The 20,062-nt window shown below is 33.9% G+C and overlaps 1 protein-coding gene across 1 annotated transcript in view; it reads left to right on the plus strand.

Moving 5' to 3' along the window:
* ADAMTS17 (ADAM metallopeptidase with thrombospondin type 1 motif 17) overlaps positions 1-18,579 on the plus strand; it is a 507,844-nt gene extending 489,265 nt beyond the window's left edge. Inside the window, exons 21-22 of the mRNA XM_051980996.1 lie at positions 11,968-12,145; positions 14,030-18,579. Coding sequence (XP_051836956.1) covers positions 11,968-12,145; positions 14,030-14,181 — 330 coding nt within the window. The 3' untranslated portion in view covers positions 14,182-18,579. The remainder of the gene's footprint in view (positions 1-11,967; positions 12,146-14,029) is intronic.
* The last annotated feature ends 1,483 nt before the right edge of the window (positions 18,580-20,062 follow it).

A 20,062-nucleotide genomic window follows, 5' to 3' on the forward strand; every position in this document is an offset into this window, starting at 1 on the left:
TTGTCTTAACAGCAAATACAAAAGAAGATTTATATCTCCTTTTTCATTCTGAACTTTTTGCTTTTAGTGATTTTGCTTTCTCCAGGTATCCCTGCAGTAAAAACTACAATTTCATAAATCCTCTTATTTCTTAGATAAGCGATACTCCTAGACGGGTTACCATTTTCCAACAAAGTATGTTAAAAATTCAATCTTTGACTTGTTCAATTCATGAAATATTTATTTTTAAAATACAGTTGTAAGTGTTTGAAAAGAAAAAAAAAGAGTTTGTGTATTTGAGATATTGAGACTAATACATGCATGACCAGTTTCTATAATTTTTTGATATTTCCATTTTACTCTCAGTAAAATGAGGCTGATGGAGACACATTACATTTTTGTAAAATTCATTTGAAAATATGCCTGTGGATAAAAACTGGCTTGAAACAAGACTAGATATGTGTTTATAAGTCTGTTTTCTTGGACTTTGGAAACCTGGAAAAGAATTTAACAATGATGGTGTAGGCTAATTAGATCCCATCAGAAGTCTCATTCTTCCCTATTAATGATTCAAAAAGCAATTGAATCTTACAGAGATAAAAGACTTTGTAAATCCCCAAATCATTGCTAGTACCAAAATGCTCAGATTAGCCAGTCTTCGGTTTTAAAATCAAAGTATCATTCATACAAACCCCACACACATACACAACTTCAATCCCATTGGGAACTACATTTGTTCAGCAGGGCCAAGTGTGAGAGAGCAATCTTTATTATGAATATATGGATTCTGTCTTACTCCCAGTATAAATGCTCTAGGCTGTGTGGGCATTTCTGAGTTTTTGTACCATGTGTGGGACAGCAAAGAAAATCATTAAAGTAAAATCCAGATAAGTTATCTTTAACCAGGCAATAGATATTTATTAAGTGCCAGACACTGTATTAAGCATTGTTGATACAAAAAAGAGGCAAACTGTAGTCTCTGCCCTCAAGGAGCTCACAATTTTAAGGAAAGTTCTGTTTTGCTTAGCTCCCATTCTCTAATGCTTTTCATCACTATCTCACACCTTACACTGATTAGAAATAATATTTGTCATTGCATTCACAAGGAGTTTGGCCTACATAAAATACATGATTTGAAAACTATTGGAGAGTTCCTTCATATCTATATGTGCCATGATTTTGGCCTTTTTTGAACCAACCCACAAAGTGAAAGGCAAATGATAAAAAGAGTAGCTAGATATTATTTAGCCAAAATAACTAGTTAACTACATTTTCCCCAATAAGATACGTTGGTTTTGTATATACAAAGAATTAAAGTAAGTTAAGAATATACAAACATATCCTAGAAAGTTCCAAGACACTCAAGCAATCCACAAAGTAGAGTTGTCCTGAAGAGCTACAATGGAGGACTTCAGTTAGAATTTAGCAAAATAAAAAACAAAAAACTTGTAGCAAGAACTCAATGCAGAAAGTATTCACATGGAACATAAACCAACCAAAACAACAGGTCACTATTGATTACTTCCATGTTAGATCCAAATGCTTTATCACTAGACTGCTAATCTTGAAGCAAAACTGTCACATCAGACTTCTAAAACTCGTAGCTTTCTGATCATATTTTTTATGTAATTAGTGACCTGAAGTCAAAGTAGCAAAGATGAAAAAAAAAAAAAAACCACACACACCTATTTCCAATCTTCTTCCCTGTCCTACCCACCAAAAAGCATTCTTCTATAATTCCTGAAAGACATCATTCATCCCTCTTATCACATTATACAAGACCAGGAACTTTGAAACAGGGAAATTTGTTTTAAGGGACACATTGAATTCTACATTTCATGTTATCCATTGGTAATTTTCTATTCCAGTAGAGAATCTGTGTTTTCACATAGGCTTTAATTAAAAATCCACCCTAGGGCTTTCCTGTGTCCTGAATTTCAGAGAAACAGCACACCTGGGCAAGAAAATCAAAATCTTCTCATGTTCTTGCAATGATGCATGAATAATAAAACTAAACATATTCTCTCCTGTAGGTAAAGGCAGGATCTTATCAGTTTATAAGTTTTCTTTGTTTTCAAAAGACATGGTCTGAAGCTATGTCAAGTATTTTGACATGGATTTCCTCTAGTATATTAAGAATTATTGTTGACATATCAAACAAACTTTCTTTAATGAAGTTTTACCTCATTAGAATTTGCAAAATACACTTTAGATGTTGGAAATACATTCATAACCAACACTGCAATTTGATGTTCTCTATGTTAAAATATTAAGAAAATATTTAAATGCTAGACTACTGAGACGGGGGAGAAAGAAGTTGGGGATTTCTTGAGTTCCAAAGTTCTGAGCCACAATAAACAAAACTAAAGCTAAATGGGTGTCTACACTAAGTCCAGCACCAATATGATGAGTTTCAGAAACAGAGACCTCCCGGGATGCCTAAAATGGGGGACTCAATATAGATTAGGAAAATGGAGCATATTAAACTTCTGTACCAATCAATATTAGAAACAAAACTCTATGAATGTCCACTAAGCATAACTGGAAGACCAAGTTTATAGAAAAATAAAAACTCAACTGGATCTGTAATGTCATCAGTGAAGGATATTCCCTCTAACAATGCAGATCATAATAAGAAGAATGCAGATCAAACAAGAATAAAAGGGAGTTTTGTGCACATATTTAAAAATTGAAAAGATGGGGCAGCTAGGTGGCACAATGGATAGAACACCAGCCCTGAAGTCAGGAGGACCTGAGTTAAAATCTGGTCTCAGAAACTTAACTCTTCCTAGCTGTGTGACCCTGGGCAACTCAACCCCAGCTGCCTCAGGAGAAAAAAAAAAAAGAAAGAAAGAAAGAAATTGAAAAGAAATTCACAAGAAGAGAAAATAAGTTCCCCTGTACTCATAATAATGGGATTCAACATCCGTCCTCTTGATATAACATGAAGATTGTTCTTCAAGCAACACATCTTATATTTCAATGACCCATATTATGTCAAAAGATCTACAATCCAAAGAAAAGTTTTCTAGGACATTATTTACCTATTCTTTTAGTGTTTGTGCCAACACTACAGACTTTAAAAAGTTGAGTCTTCGAGAAGCAAATTGATTAAGATTTTAGTAGTTCCCCAAATCACTGCCAAAGCAAATAAAATGAGTTGTTTTGCTGGATTTACTTTAGTAAAGGTAATCAGCATTTTAATAAGCCTGCTTAAGAAGTGCGTAGAGGAGTACAGAACAGAGACAATGGCAAGAGTCTTTGTAGGATCAAAATACTTTTTCTACTAATAGATATACCCAAAAAATTCTCACAAGTGTCTCTATCTTTAAAATCCCAAGGGAATATGTCCCATGATCATTCTTCACCCTTAATTTGGTGAAAAATCTTGAGAAAATCACCCTTAAATCCTTATTCAATAGTTTCTCTATTTTTAAAATAGTTGTTAGTGATGCTGCATGAGTGAAGATCATGAGGCTGTCTTTCTAGAGGTGTTCAAGCAGGAAATAGGAGGATATTTGTCAAGTATATTATGGAATAAATTTTTGGTCAGGTAAGAAATCTCTGAGATTGCTTTTAATCCTGAGATACTATGATCACCTGAAACTATAAAGTACTTTGAAGGTACTTGCTACATAATCATTGCCACCATTTTGAAATGTGACTCTTTGGGAACTTTATTGGTCTATGACTGTGCAATCAATATTGGATATTATATTGATGAAAGGATGCAACTATGTAATCCTCAATATTGGCCCCAAATGTTGGCAGACAAAAAGGGGAGTAGGACAAGTGACATTATTTCTTACAGCAGCACCTTTATCTCTACATATATGTCAGAGTATATATTTGTAGCCTCTATGCAGGTAGGAATCCTGCCAAAATCTCTCAACCCATCATTTCCTTATTTTTAGTACAATACTCCTTTATTAATTCCAGCTGTGACACTGCTCTATTCAGGGCATTTGTTTTATTAAAATTTTGCAGAGTACACACCAGACACTGTAAATCACAAATCTTGTTGAGAACTCCAAGGGCACAACAGGCAAAGAAAATCTTTACACAGATCTGGCTTACCCAGCCAGGAAAGACAAACATAATGAGAGGCATTTGCAATAAGTCTCTGGAGGAAAAGGAAAAAGGTAGAAGAGCTTATAGAACTCAATTAGAGTAGAAGTACTTGGATACCTCATGTATTCATCAATATGAAATATATGAAAAGGAGTAAAGGAAAGAAGAAAATGACAAAATCTCATAGAGGCTAATTCTACTAGTTTGCAAGTTAGAATCATCAGGATTGGGCATGAACTGAACTGAAAGTAGCCTTGATTTAGAAAACAATATCTATTAAAAAGATCAAGTTAATGGCAAGAACAAGATAAGAAATGTTTGTTTCTTAGAAGAATAAAATGGTTTCAAATATTTCGAATCACCCATGCACATTCAAACAACTGAAAGACCAATTATAGATCACTTTTAAATATTCTTTAAAGCAGAAGGCTAAAACATGTGTTGGCAAAATTATGTGGCTGCATAAACTTATAAATCAAAGTCTAAGAACTGCCAGAGACCTTAAAGATTATCTAATGTAGCACCCTTGTTTTTTAAGTGAAGAAACTGACTTCTAGAGAGATTTATTAATTTACCCAAAATTACAACATTAGCAGCACACCTGGTACTAGAATCCAGGTCTCCTGATTCCTAATGCAGTCCTCTACTCAACAGTGTTCTTTCTGAATTACTTAAAAGAAATAAAAATCAAAATTCTGGATTTTAAATTTTTCACTAATTCAAATTGCCCTTTCACTTCTATTAGTTCCAAGATAAATATTTTTTACTATGATATCATCTGCTTTAGCTCATTAGGCTATAAAAAAGAAAAACTGTTTGAAGAACCATTTTGTTCTTCAATTGTTGTTTAAAGATGACCACCCAGTTATTTATAGTAGTTAGTGGCCTGAGTTTGTATATGGTTATCTTTCTGGAATCTTTGATTTATTTCTATAGTCTCTCATATTCATTCCACCACTACCTTCTTTTCCCACTACCACTGCCTAAATTCAGAATTTCATTATGTTTCACCTGGATTATTTTGATAGCCTCCTAATTTGCCTCCTTGCCATGGGTCTTTTACCCATTCCCATCTACTCTATATACCATTTTCCATGTAAATCTACTAATATGCTGCTCTGACCATGTCATTCATATACTCAAAAATTTACCATGACTTTTTTTTTCTTCCTAAAGATGATCCTTCTCATCATTTCCTATAGAGTAATAATATTCCATCATAAACACACATACTTATTGAGTCATTCCCCAATTGTGGGCATCCCTTCAATTAAATTTTTTGCCCTGAGAAGAGAGCTACTGTGGATACTTTTTGTAAACATAGGTCATTTTCCTTGGTATTCATGCCAAGTAATGGTGTTGTTAGGTCAAAGGATATGCATGAATTTATAGCCCTTTGGGTCCAGATCATATCATCATTTATCAACTGGGGCAAGGCTCATTTTTTATATATAAACTTGACTCAGTTCCCCCCGTTTGAGAAATTTCTCAAATTTCTTATTTCTCAAATGAGACTTCATTAGATAAACTTGCTTTAAAATTATTTTTATAATTACTATTCCCCCCCTTTTATTCTCTTCTTTCACCCTGTCCCTCCTCAAAAGTGTTTTGGAACTGACCACTCCTTCCCCCACTTCTGTTTTCCTGCAGGATAAGATATAAATATAGATCCCTATTGAGTATATATGTTATTTCTTCTTTGAGCCAAGTCTGATGAGAGTAAGGTTCACTTTCTCTCCCTCTGTTCCCCTTTTTCTTCTACATTGTAAAAGCTTTTTCTTGCCTCTTTTTAAATTACTTTCTGAGTTCTCTATGGTGTCTCCAGGCTGAGCGGTCTGGGAGCCACCAGTACTACTGCTGATTCAGAGGTGGAGCTGGGGATACTGGACTCCCACCCTCCTATCACAGACTTTCTTGCTGACCTTCTCAATTCTTTTTGGCTGGAAAATGTTGCCATCCTTTGGGGTGTTCTGATGCTCTAAAATTTGTTTAGAGTCATTTTTAAAGGAATTGGGAGTGGTTTGGGGGTGAGGTTGGGTAAGTTCTTGCCTTTACTCCCACATCTTGGCTCTGTCTCCAGAAAGAATCTTTGAAATATAAACTTCTTAACCCTAGCATTCGATGCCTTCATCATCTGGCTCCAATCTACCTTTCCAGATTCACACTCCTCCCCTCCCCTCCTTCATATGATCCATTATCCTACTATACTGAACCGTTCACAATTTCCTGAAATTTCTTGAGAGCAAAGATAGGGGTTTTTTGTCATTATATTCTTAGCATACAGTGCTCTGAACTATGCTTTACATTTGTTGAATGAATTTCCCTTTTCCAGGTACCATGTATTTGCTCTAGCTGTGCCTTATGCCTTAAATGTACTCTATTAACCTTGCACAAGTTTAATAAATATTTCTTTGATTAAATTGAATTAAAAGAAACTAAGACAGCTAGGTGACATAGTGGAGATCACTGGGCCTGGATTCAGGAATACTTGAGTTCAAATCCTGCCTCAGACACTTATTATTTGTATGACTCTCACAACTTCATTTCCTTCATTTGTAAAATGAAGGATTAGACATAATGGCCTCTGCAATTTCTTCTAGTTCTGTATCTATGAATCCTATGGAACAGAAGGAAAAGATTTTTAAAAGACAACTTTGAAGACAAAAATAACAAAATTTTTCATTTGAAATCTTCTTGAAATTTCTCAGAAAGGGGCATGAATAATTAATGTCAGTGAAACAGGAGAATGGATGATGAGAGTGTAAAAGAGCAAAATGAGGCAAAAAGTATTAGGTTACTTAAGCTGGGAATGGGGAAGGAAAGAGAAGAGAAAGCATAATAATACAAGTAAACCCAAGTAGCTTAGAAATGAACCAGTGTAGCTGGGAAAAAAAAAAGAAAGAGAGGGAAATAGAATGATTTCAGACTAACGTAAGCCAAATAAATAGCAGAGATTTAGGGAAATGTACACATATGTAAATATAGTTATTAGAAGATTACACATCTTTAATTCTAAATATGAATGTGAATAGATTAAATTTTATAATTAGGGAATTAAAATCTACATTGCTTCACATGACAATAAAAGCAAGAATTAACATCATAATATTTGAAAAACATCAGTTAAAATTGAGGAATTTCAAGAGACAGTTGAAAAAAATATATTTAAAGGCTATGTGATCAATGAAAAAAATAAATGACATACTATCTAAGTTATTAAAAACAGCCCCCCAAAAAGATGATGCAATTTTAATGTTTAATTTTATAATGACTAAATATTTATAAGGACATAAAATGTCAAAATTAACAAAATAATAAAGATCTGAAGGAAAAAAAAAACACCAAGACTAGTTGGATTTTGAATTCTATCAAAAGCTCAAAGAATAATCAAAACACATGCTACAAATATTATTCTCAAAATATAAAGAAGACACTCAACCATACTTTATGAGACAAATATATCTCTAATCCCAAACCAGGAAGAGATAATGCTGAAAAAAGAACTTTTACACCATTCCTGATGAAGAGTATTGATGGTGACATTTTCAATAAAATGGCTAACATTTATAGCACTTTAAGGTTTGCAGAGTGCTTTATATTTACTATTTAACTTGATCCTTATAACTACCATGTGACATAGGCAATTATTATCCTCATATTTAAGATGAAGAAATTGAAGTGCAGAACACTGCATGACTTGTTCAGGGTTATAACATCTGTAGGTTCTGCAGTTGGATTTTAATTCAAGTCTTCCTGAATCCAAGGCCATTGCTCTATTCACTTAAAAAAAAAATTACTATGACAGATTCATACTAGGAATACAAAGAACATTGAACATTAAAATACATTAATCATACAAACAACAAAATTAACAAAAACAGTATGATTATTTTAATAGAGGCAGAAAAAAGCCTTAGAGAAAATATAGTTTCTCTGTTTAGAAATAAAACACTTTTTAAAATAAATAGCATAACTATACAAGGATACTTCTTTAATATAGTCAAAAACATAATTAAAATTAAGATATAACATTGTTTACAATGGAAGCACACTAGAAATTTTTCCAGGTTAAACAAGGTAAAGCTAGTATATTTCCTTCCCATTACTTCATAGTGTTCTAGAAATGCTATCCATAGCTATGACATAAATAAGATATAAAATAAAACAGGAGATGGAATTGTTCTTTGCATGCAATTGTCAAGATGTTATGCTTAAAAAATGTCAGATAATCCATAAAGTAGTTAAATACAAAATAAATTCATAAAAATCAACATTTCAATACAATCTTAAAACTAGAAAGTATATAGTAATAAAAATTCCATTGAAATAAATGAAATTGAAAATATTTCTGATCATTAACCTACCAATTCATACACAAGATTCCTATAAATACAACAATAAAATCATTAAGAGGCAGTTAGGTGGCCATTCTCCAATTGATAAATGGTCAAAGGATATGAACAGTTTTCAGACAACGAAATTGAAACTATTTCTAGCCATATGAAAAGATGTTCCAAGTCATTATTAATCAGAGAAATGCAAATTAAGACAGCTCTGAGATACCACTATGAGGTGTGCTCTCCTACTTCTAGACTAGGAGGAAGGAGATAGGCTAGGATGACAGGAAAAATAATGCTGAATGTTGAAGGGGATGTGGGAAAACTGAGACACTGATACATCATTGGTGGAATTGTGAACACATCCAGCCATTCTGGAGAGCAATTTGGAACCAGGCTCATAAAGTTATCAAACTGTGCAAACCCTTTGACTCAGCACTGATATTACTGCGCTTATATCCCCAAGAAATCTTAAAGAAGGGAAAGAAACCTGTATGTGCAAGAATGTTTGTGGCAGCCCTGTTTGTAGTGGCCAGAAACTGGAAACTGAGTGGATGCCCATCAATTGGAGAATGGTTGAATAAATTGTGGTATATGAATATTATGGAATATTGTTGTTCTGTAAGAAATGACCAGCAAGAGGATTTCAGAAAGGCCTGGAGAGACTTACATGAACTGACGCTGATGAAAAGAGCAGGACCAGGAGATCATTATATACCTCAACAACAATACTATATGATGATCATTTCTGATGGACGTGGTTCTCTTCAACAATGAGATGAACCAAATCAGTTCCAATTGTTCAATAATGAATAGAACCAGCTACACCCAGCAAAAGAACTCTGGGAAATGAATGTGAACCATTACATAGCATTCCCAATCCCTCTATTTGTATCTGCTTGCATTTTTTATTTCTTTCACAGGTTAATTGTACATTATTTCAAAGTCCGATTCTTCTTGTGCAGCAAAATAAACTATTTGGATATGTATACATATATTGTATTTTACATATACTTTAGTATATTTAACTTCTTTTGGTCCACCAGCCATACCTGGGGGGAAGGAGGGGAAAAATTGGAACAAAAGGTTTTGCAATTGTCAGTGCTGAAAAATTACCCATGCATATATCTTGTAAATAAAAAGCTATATAAAAAAGAGGCAGTTAGGTGACTCAGTGAAGAGAGTGTCAGACCTGGATTCAGGAAGATCTGAGGTCAAATTGAGCCTTAGACACATTCTATCTGTGTGATCATGGGCAAGTCATTTAACTTGTGTTTGTCTTTACTGAAACAGAAAAAAGCAAACATCTTCAGTATTCTTGTTAAAACAAACAAACAAACAAAACACAACAAAAAATCCAAGGACCACATAATATGGTCCACAGGATCATGAAGAGTTAGATGCAACTGAACAACAAGAAATCTTTACAGAAAGAAAGGAAGACTTAAATGTAGTTACTGTTTGGCTTAAAATACAATCAAAAAAAGGACAATACCTTTATCTCAACACCACTCAAACTGCCTAAGACTTTTTAGACAAAAGAATAACATAAATTGTATCTAGAATCTCAAGGAAAATAATGAAGGGAAGAAAAGTATGGGAATACATGATTACTAGACGTCTAATTCTAGTGAAATCCAATAGTCAAAAATTATTCTAGTGTAATCCAATAGCCAAAAAATATTCAATATTTGTTAAAAACAAAAATGTAGATAAACCAAACAATAGATATCATCCATAACACTTGCAAAATCCTAGAACATATATTACTTATTACTGGGGGAAGGCTTCCCTTTCTAAAAAAAGAACTGTGAGAAGAACTAGAAAACAGTTTGGCTGAAATTAAATATAGACCAACATCTTATACCATATGCCATACTAAACTCAACTTACAAATATTACCTGAATATAAAAATTTATAGCATTAAAATGTTTTTGTTAGTTGAGCAAAAGCAGGTACTTTGCACAGATATAATAGTGGAAGAATTCCTACTCAAACAAGGGATACAGAAAATCATAAAAGATAAAAAAAAATTTTACTAGATAAAATTTAAAAGGTTTTGTATAAATAAAATTCTATAGACAAAGTTAAGAGAAAACAGAGAAAACATCAAAAATGTGCATTAAAAATCACTGTCTTACCCAAAATAAGCAAGTAATTGAAATAAATGTATAACACACCAAGGACCATTCCCCAGTGATATTTTTTTTTTAATTTCAAAAGAAGAATTACAAACTACCGCTGGCAAATAAATACATGCTTCATATTATAAAAGAAATGCAAATTAAAACAACTCTGAGGTTTTTCTCTACATCATTCAAATTGGCAAAGATGACAAAATATGGGAATCATCAGTGTTAGAAGAACTATGAGAAAAGGACATTAATGTACATTAATGGGACTATGAGATGGTCCAACCATTCTACATTTGAAGATGTAATTACATAAATACCTAAATATCTATTACCTTAGACCTAGCAATATCACTACTAGGTATATACAAAAAAGAAATAAAAGACAGCAAAAAGATCTAATGAATACAAAAGTATTCAGAGCAGGATTTTTTGTGACAGTAAAAACTCTAAGCAGCACAAGTATCAGACAATTAAAGACTGTCTGGGAAAAAATCTTGATAAGCCATTTCAGTTGAATCTGAAACTTTTGACCTCTTGAAATTTTGTTGGCAAAGATATTGAAGTTGTTTGCCATTTCTTTCTCCAGTTCATTTTACAGATGAGGAAACTGAGGCAAATTAGGTTAAGTGACTTTCCTGGGTTCATACAACTAGTAAGTATCTCAGACTGAATTTGAATTCAGATCTTCCTGACTATAGGCTGAGCATCACTTAATTTTCCCAAAAAAAACCATAATGGAAATAATGTTGAGTTTGACATCTGGGTTCAAATCCTTATTCTGACCCTTTCTCTATAACCTTAAGCAAGTTACCTCATCTGTCTGAGTCTCATTGTCCTCTTCTGTAAAAGGAAGAGAATAGACTAGAGACATCTGAGTCTCTTAGGGCTTGAATCTCTGATCCTATGATCTATAAATATAACAAATTTATTGTTCTGTAAAAAAAGAGCAAATAAGAAAAACAAATGTGGGAAAATTGATGTCAAGAGAGAAAGAACCAAAAGAACAAAATACATGACGACTCCAACAATGTAAATGCAAAGATTAGTAAAAAGAAATCTAACTGAATAACTGAGAAGTCACAGATCATTAAACCTATCTCCTTCTCCTAGCCTAGAAGTAGGAGAGCACAAGCACAGAACATTATACATTATATATGCTGTCAGGAAATCTCCATTACTTAATACAGAGTAAAGAGGAAGTGGTTTGATTGGGTTATTCTTAAGGGGAAAAAATCCTTATTAAAGAAAATTTGCCTAAAAATTGACCCCATTCATGTTGGGTCAGTGTTGTGCAAATACACCCGGGTACTAACTATCCAACCTTAGTCTCTAGTTATCTCATACACCTTGACATGAATTGCAGGAGAAAAACCTAGCGGACATTACTGTTCTTGGCCCCAATGTACAATGTTAAATCTCACTGGGTCGTCTCTATCTCTGGCAGTGCTCCTCCACATGCGGAAAAGGTCTACAGTCTCGGGTAGTGCAATGTATGCACAAAGTTACTGGACGCCATGGCAACGAGTGTCCCATCCTCTCTAAGCCAGCAGCCTACAGACAGTGTCACCAAGAAGTCTGTAATGAGAAGATCAATGTCAACACCATCACATCCCCACGACTGGGTGAGTAGATTTGGTCTGTGGAGCAGAAGAAAAAGTCATTTTGTACTGCCGTTGGTGTTTGGTCACTGAGAATAAATTTTGAAGGTCTGAAAACTACTGATTATGCCCTAAGAGGTTCAACCTCAGCTCATCTTATCTACCTCTAGAGATCTGTACAGAACTGGTTAGTAATTTAAAAGATGAGATTCCCATTTCACACACTGGAAAAGATATTTAATAACTGCAGACTCAAACACAATACTTTCAGCATCTGCATGCTAGCAAACTTTGTTAACAAATGAAGAACATATGAAAATGTCTCTCTAGCATGTTAGTATTCCTCTAAATGGGAAAAAGGGAGATGGGAAATGCTTCATTTGGAGAATAAGGCTTTTTTTGGACATCATTCATTAAACTATTAAAATGTGCATGGAATTCATTTCACAATGATCTTCTAGAAGAAAAGGGTAAGAAATGTTTAGTAGAATGGAACATTTAAATTCATCAGGGAGTTTTTTCTGTAAGTAATTTGACTATTTTTTAAATCTATCCCTTTACACTCCATGCCAGCACAACCATTATTGTGTAGTAAACATGGTCCCATGTGTGAGAAGAGAAGGGGAGAGAAGTTGAATTCATCTTATTACTGCTCTTTTTTAAAGTTTCTGCTTTCCAAAATACCAACCCTTCATAAAGATATTTCTGGTCAAAGTCCCTTTCCATTAAAACACTGATTCCAAGTGTTTTTTAAGCCTCAGCCACAAAGGCTTTTAGCTGTGAGTAAATTTTATATCTCTGAACCTAGAGTTGAAAGTTACCTCAAAGATCATCTGATCCAATCCTCACCTGAAACATGAGTTTCCTCAACAACATATACCCAACAAAATGATTTTCCAGCTTCTAACAGAATATTTCAAGTAATGAAAGAACTTACTACCTCATGAAGCCAACCATTCCATTTTCAGACAACTTTCAAGTTCTTCCTTATATTGAATCAAAATACATCACCTAGTTACTTCTCCCTAGTTCTCTTATTATTGGCTACAAGGTACCAATTGACCTTCTTTAATATAAGATAAATTCTAACTTGTCAATTTCCATCTTAAAAGTTAATATTCAAAATTAAACTAGGTAATCCAGATAGGATCTGATTTGCTTAATTCATTATGACTGATCATGTATCTTCTTTCTACCATACAAAGGTGACTTGAATCAGGATTTCAGTCCCTTAAATAAAGTCTAGATTTTTTTTTTCAAATATTCTGCATAAAACAACTATGTCCTAAATTTAATAAATTCTAAAAATAATGGTGGTGATATTCTTGGGCATAAAGTTGCAGTAGTTGCCAGTTAATTCTTTAGGGGCTCAAGAAAGAAGGTAGTTTGGTGTAGAGACAAGTGGCTTTGAAAGCTAACGAATTAGCCTTCTTTTCTGACTCTTATTACTTATCTGATCTTAGGCAAGTCTTTTAAAATGTCTGGATCTTGGTTTTCTTATTTGTCAACTGCCGATTACTAAGATTTTGTTGAGCTCTAAATCCTGTGGTGCTAAATGTGTGTAATGATGTTGATGAACTGATTCTTTCTCGAGGCTTCACATTATTATGTTTGCAATAGGCTGTCAGTAAAATGAAACAGAATCTCCAGGCTGTCTGTCCCCTAAAGATTTTGAAGAGTGTTCAAATGTATAATGAACAGTGATAATGTTATCTCCCCTGATGAGGGATAAACCCAAAACCAAATGAATGAAGGTGGCTAAACTTCCAAATAGAGCAGAGAGAGGTGGGGAAGGAATGATCCCTCAAATCATGGCTAGAATATTTGAATTAACTGCCATGCAAGTTTTCTTACTTTCCATGCCTTTCTAAAAGCTCTGAATTTCTCTTTTTTGGTTCTTATCCAAAGCTGCTCTGACATACAAGTGCACCGGGGACCAATGGACAGTGTACTGCAGGGTGATCCGGGAGAAGAATCTATGCCAGGACATGAGGTGGTATCAGCGCTGCTGCCAAACGTGCAGGGACTTTTATGCCAACAAGATGCAGCAGAAGAGTTAATGACACTGCTCTCCTGCCTAGACTGAACATTGCCAGCCAGTTATGGAATTCACGGACTTGTAGGTCTGAGTACTGGAACTTAATGACAGAGGGAGTGGTGGATTCCAAAGCATATACAATTAAGGTGAAATTTCATAGATTGGATGTACCAAAGCTATCTATCCATCCCTCATACACATGACATAGTCATCTCAACAGTTATCACACAAAATTTAATTGTGGATTTGGCTTCATATTTGTCATTAATGATTTTTACTTAATATATTATTAATAGCCACTGGATGGCTTTCTATAGTAGGGGAAAAAAAGACAAAAAGTCACAAAGTAATTATAGTCTCTAAGGTTTTATGTACCTCTAAGGGAAAAAAACCTCTGGCCAACAATTTTATAAAGGTAGAGACATTATTTAGCACTCGAGTCTTGGCTTCCTCTGGTATTATGAATTCCCAGTGGTTAATGTGCAGAGGAGAGGTGAAAGAAGAGGGAATCATGTAAATGAAAATGCTTAATTTAAAAAGGAATCTTGCTGTTTAAAAAAAAAAAAACCTGTGAAAATCAATGGCAGAGGATATGTGAGTGAAAAAGTAGTGCAACAGAATCTTAGGCTTCCTTATAATTTAAATTTTTAAATACAGAAGATTCAGGACTTTGCTGTACTGCCCACATCTAAGAATATAATCTCTTTAAAAATTTTTTATTTCATTTTTGCTGTCTTGCCTCTGCAAGTGCTTAAGTTCCTATAACCTGGTAAATAATAGCAGGAGGACATTCATTCAGTAAAATCACTTTCTTTAGGGAAAAATACCCTGAGAAGTGATGAATTCTGAGCATTTTGAGTTGTTCTGATCTCTACTTGCCACTTCTTAGGGGAAAAAATACTGTAGTAAAAACAGAACGATATTTCTTCAGGGTACTGTGAAATTAATGTAATTGGTACATATCATGCAAGTGAGCTCAGAACAACTTTGGCAGAGGTGTAAAAATGAATTATTGATCCATCAGTTTTTCTGTTCTCTGATTTCTGCAAGCTTGTCCTTCATAAAAAATTTTTTCTAATGCATATACATCATATCACATTTACACTATATTTGAATAGTTCATATTACTCAGTAGTGACAGAATACATCTATTTTCAGAGCCACCAAAAAGTGCTTTTTAAATAATATTATACCTTCGTATGTCTAAAAATAGAAACTGAAACTGAATCTATAGGACTTGCAACATAAGCCCAGATACAGAATTCTGGCTGTTTTCACTATGGATTTTGCTAATGGCCTTTGCATATGATCTACTTGCACAAAGCAATAAGCAGAATTAAATCATTTATGACACATAGCAAAGCTAGTTTTTAGAGTGGTTTCAAACCTTCACTCTAGTCTGGGCCCTATGTTATTATATTATTGTTATTATTATTATTATCTGCTATTTATATGTGACATTGGTGAAAGGCTCTTAATTGCAAAAAAAAAAAAAAAAAATCAAGACTTTTATCTTTTTCTGAGTGAGAGCCTACCAATATCCAGAAGCACAGGGAAATGATTAGTTAACACTTTAAGGGCATCTGTGAAACCAGCTTGTACATACAAACTGGAAACCATTTTCCAACCCTGCCTCAGTAAGGCAATGCTAGTTACAAGTTGCAATGCAGGTGGTCCTTGGTATCTGTAGCTATCCCAGAAACAACGCATATTTTACTCACAGATTCATGAGCATTTCATTGGTGCTTATATTTGAAAATGTTACCTTTTCCTACCTTATATAAGACAGATGATCTCACTTAGGTCTAATTACTAAGTAGTCATCACAGTGATTTTGCCACAAGAATTATTACTGATTTAATGGTGCTCCATTTGTTGTGTTTTTTTTTTCTTTCTGATGTAACAACTTCATTTTTTTTTATAAATGTGCTATTGTACTTCAGAAGGGGGAAAACCTCTCTATCTTCCCCCACCTCTTGTGGGATATTTTTGTTTTGTGTGTGAATGAGTGTGTTGAGGGTGGGGGGTTTGTTTTGCAGGGGTTGGGGGATTTTTTTTGTTTTGGTTTGGTTTGGTTTGTTTTTGATACCATAGATATGAAGAAGTACTAGGGAAGAGTCTGAGAATGAATTCATTTCCACTTTTATAAACAAGAAAATATTTTGCATCCATTATAGTTGCTTTATGGAAAAAAAATAAATTAGAAAATATGTCAAGACATGATAATCATTAGTATAAAACACCAACATTTGCCTTGACACCTCTTTGAAAAACATTTTGTTCTTTCACTGTTCAAGGTAAAGCTATAATATTTTTATTGCCTTCTCCCTACCCCTACTTCCAGGTCCTTATTTCCACAAAATACCCAATTAAATTCTGGAAAAAGTCGGGTCTTGATTTTTATCCCTTGCTCTTCTCTGGTGTTCCATTTGTTCACATAAAATAAATATAGAAACTTTGTTTTATTTCACAACTAAGCAATAATACTAAATTAACTACTTGAAGGTAAGGGGCAGAAATCTTACTGTATGAAGCCAAGTTTTCTAAGAGAGTTACTAAAAGCTAAACCCAGAAGCATTTCTGGTTGGCCTACACATTCAGCTTTGGCCAATAAAAGCAAGGCAGTGCCACTGATGTGCCCATGTAGAAAAGCAGGAAAACCACTTAAGCAACACTCTGAAAATTGGCTTCTAATTTTTTTCATAGCTGCCCTGCCAAAGCCAATTTCATGCCACTCTACAAAATACCAACAAACGATGAATGCAAATGTCTGATTTTATTAAATTCTCCATTATTTTTGCCTTATTGTTTCCTAGGAGTTTTAATTAAACCGGAAAATGCCACCATGAACTTTCCTAATTTGCCCTCTCTTCATTTACTTCATAGCAATTCAGAAAAAAATCATTTCATTGTAGCTATTCTGATACTTTGGGGGTTTGCTTTCTTCCTTAGAAACTGATGTTCTGTGATTACAACAGTGCTATTTCCATATTGTAAACAATACTCCATACTGTTACTAAAGTACTGTACATTTTTAGTTGCACAGATGTGTTCTGAGTATAAAGTCTCACTATCTTACATATGGTGCTATTTTTATTGGTGAAAAAAATCCTAGCAGTTGGTTATTGCTTGATATTTTATTATAATACAGGGAATATAACCTCAATGGCAATATCATTTAATTTTTCATTACAGAGTCAAATGTATATTTTTTTCATTAGTTAACTTACATTATGTACTGTATCAGTGGTATTTTTACTTTGCTTTTTTGGTGCTGGTTTTGAAAACACAGAAGTCAAACAGATTGGAAACAGTTGTAAATGAAAAAAAAAAAATCATTCCATTTTGAAGCAGACTGAATGTTCAATAAAATGTTTTTTCCATAACACTTTTAACAAGGTTTGTGAATTTGAAAGCCAAAAAAAAAAAAAAAAAAAATCCCAACAACTCTCTATGAAAAAGCACAAGAAGGCTATAATCCATTATCCCTTGGTCTGATACTTGACTTGGACTTGGCCTGAAATAAGTCCACAGCTTGTTGATGACAGCTGTGGTAGGTGTAAAAGGTCATTGGTAAATGAAATCCTGGCAAGCTATAGTTCCCCAAGTGCTAACAAATCATTAAATCCTGGGTCTCATCCCTATGTGGTTGCAAAATAGTACAGGGAATGTTAATATCTGACAGCTGCCAAGCGAGGTTCTGTGTTTGACACACAACAGCAGAAACCAAGTTGATGAAACTCTCCTTGGTAAAGTTGAAGAGAACAGACCATTCCCAACAAAGACCTCTTCAGAACAAAGTGATGTTATCAGCAATGATCGGTACACCATCAGAACAAGGTTTCCCCAATTCCAGGTCAGTCATTTCATATTATAATCATACCCTGGGCTCCTTCCAACTCAACAACAGCCAAAGCAATTTCCTCCCCCAATGACCCCTACTCAAAGAGGGAGAGTCAGAGCTAATTCAGAAGATAAATTATTATAATTGTACTATTTCCACTTTGGACTATATAACCTTGACCTGCCATTACTCTAGTATATGTGTAATAATATGAAGTCCTATTGTACATGGAGTTCAGAGAACATCTTACCTTCCAGTGTTAAGATTCTTTAAAAATATAAACTTAGAAGTAATATTACAGAATAAACACTGCAATAAAGGCATAATTTGTTTATTCCTTTTAATTTAATGTTCAGTATACCATAGTGAATGGGAATTTTTTGTGGTTTTTTGTGAATGGTTTTTTATTGTATTTGGTCACTTTGAAAATCATCATTTCAATGGTGTGAGTACTGCCTCCATTTTTATAGATTATAGTCCTTGCCGAGGTTTTCCCTAAAGTCCTTAAAAGATGAAGCCACCTTCTTGTTCTATTAATATCTCGAAAGTATCAATAAACTCTTTCTCTCATTGTTACACATGAGCTATTTTCATTTTTTCCTAGGTAAAACTTAGGAAAATTGATAATTGAAGATTAATCATCATTGGTAGTATGCTACAGCCCAATCATACCCATCATTCATCTTTTAATTGCCTTGCTATATTTGTAATTTTTATTTTTTCTGGGATTTTAATGTGCAGTGACAGGGAAACTTTGGAAGAATGTTGATGTTAAAAATTGGACTTTTTAGTTTCAAGACTGGAATCACTAAAAGAACTCTGAAGTTTCCCAAATACAATCCAGCCTAACCACTTCTTCATACTCAATTATGGGGATAGCCATCTGAAATGCTTGGCAAAAATACACATACTGATGAATTTCTTCTGGAGATTTCCCATCCAAATATATGTCACAAACTGGGCAATATACATGGGAGTCCATATAAACTTTGGAAACATAGAATAACTATGCATGTTCTCAAGTGGTAGAGTCCCCTCCCCCTCCCATTTCATATCATCATGATTCAGATTCTAGATCAGTAGTCCTTTATCCTAAGGATCTGTGGTCCAGAAGATCTCACAATAAGGCAAGTAGTTTTGGTCTGTTTAAAGCAGTAAATAAATATGAATATTTATCAACGAGGTACTAACATTCCAGGAATACTACAAATACCAATAAAGGATTTGGTAAAAAGAGATAGTATTTGTTTTAAACAATCAACTTTGCAAAAATTACCTGAAAAAAATTGATGTATAAGAAAACATAGAGAAAATAATTAGAGAAGGGAGGAAGAGAGAGAAGAGGAGGGAGAAAGAAAGGGAGAGGGAAGGAGAAAGAAAAGGAGAAAAAATAGTTTCTTTCTAATGGTTCCTGGAACTAGGGAATCCAATCATGAAAATGTGGGAGGAAACTTTTGTGAGTCCCCACAAATATGAAGGGCTTATTTTCATTCCAGACAGAACCCCACATGTAACATACATAAACATTAGAAAACGTTATCCCAATTCCCACTCATTCTGACAAGCAAACCTAGACATATCATCCCTTCTGTATTCTGGAGGTGTATCTCTCAAGAGGAGTGTAGTTCTCTTCTAATGCTACTGACTCAAATTCCTATTCTTATATAGATACACTGACCTTAGCAAAAGAAAAAAGATATATAGAAATGAAAAATAGGCCTGTGTATAAAAGTATCCTGCTTTTGTATTAAGCATACCTCACTTATCAACTCACTTGATCTGACTTTGATTTCTAGCTCTCACATTTGCTACTTGATAAGCAACTAATTCCACTTTTATACAACTCTAACTTTTCCTTTACTCTGTACCTAATTCTCCCTCTCTACAATTTCTACTCATTTTTGCTTTCTCTTGGTCTCCAAGTCTAAGCTCTCTTTTATATGACAAATACTTGAAAACTGTTAATATGCTGCACCCCAAGAGTCTCTCTTATCCAAACTCAAAATCCATTTTCTTCTATTAATCTTTGTTCCTGACTTTATGATTTTAAATACTATTT

The sequence above is a fragment of the Antechinus flavipes genome, chromosome 2 (assembly GCF_016432865.1).
Source record: "Antechinus flavipes isolate AdamAnt ecotype Samford, QLD, Australia chromosome 2, AdamAnt_v2, whole genome shotgun sequence".
NCBI lineage: Eukaryota > Metazoa > Chordata > Mammalia > Dasyuromorphia > Dasyuridae > Antechinus > Antechinus flavipes.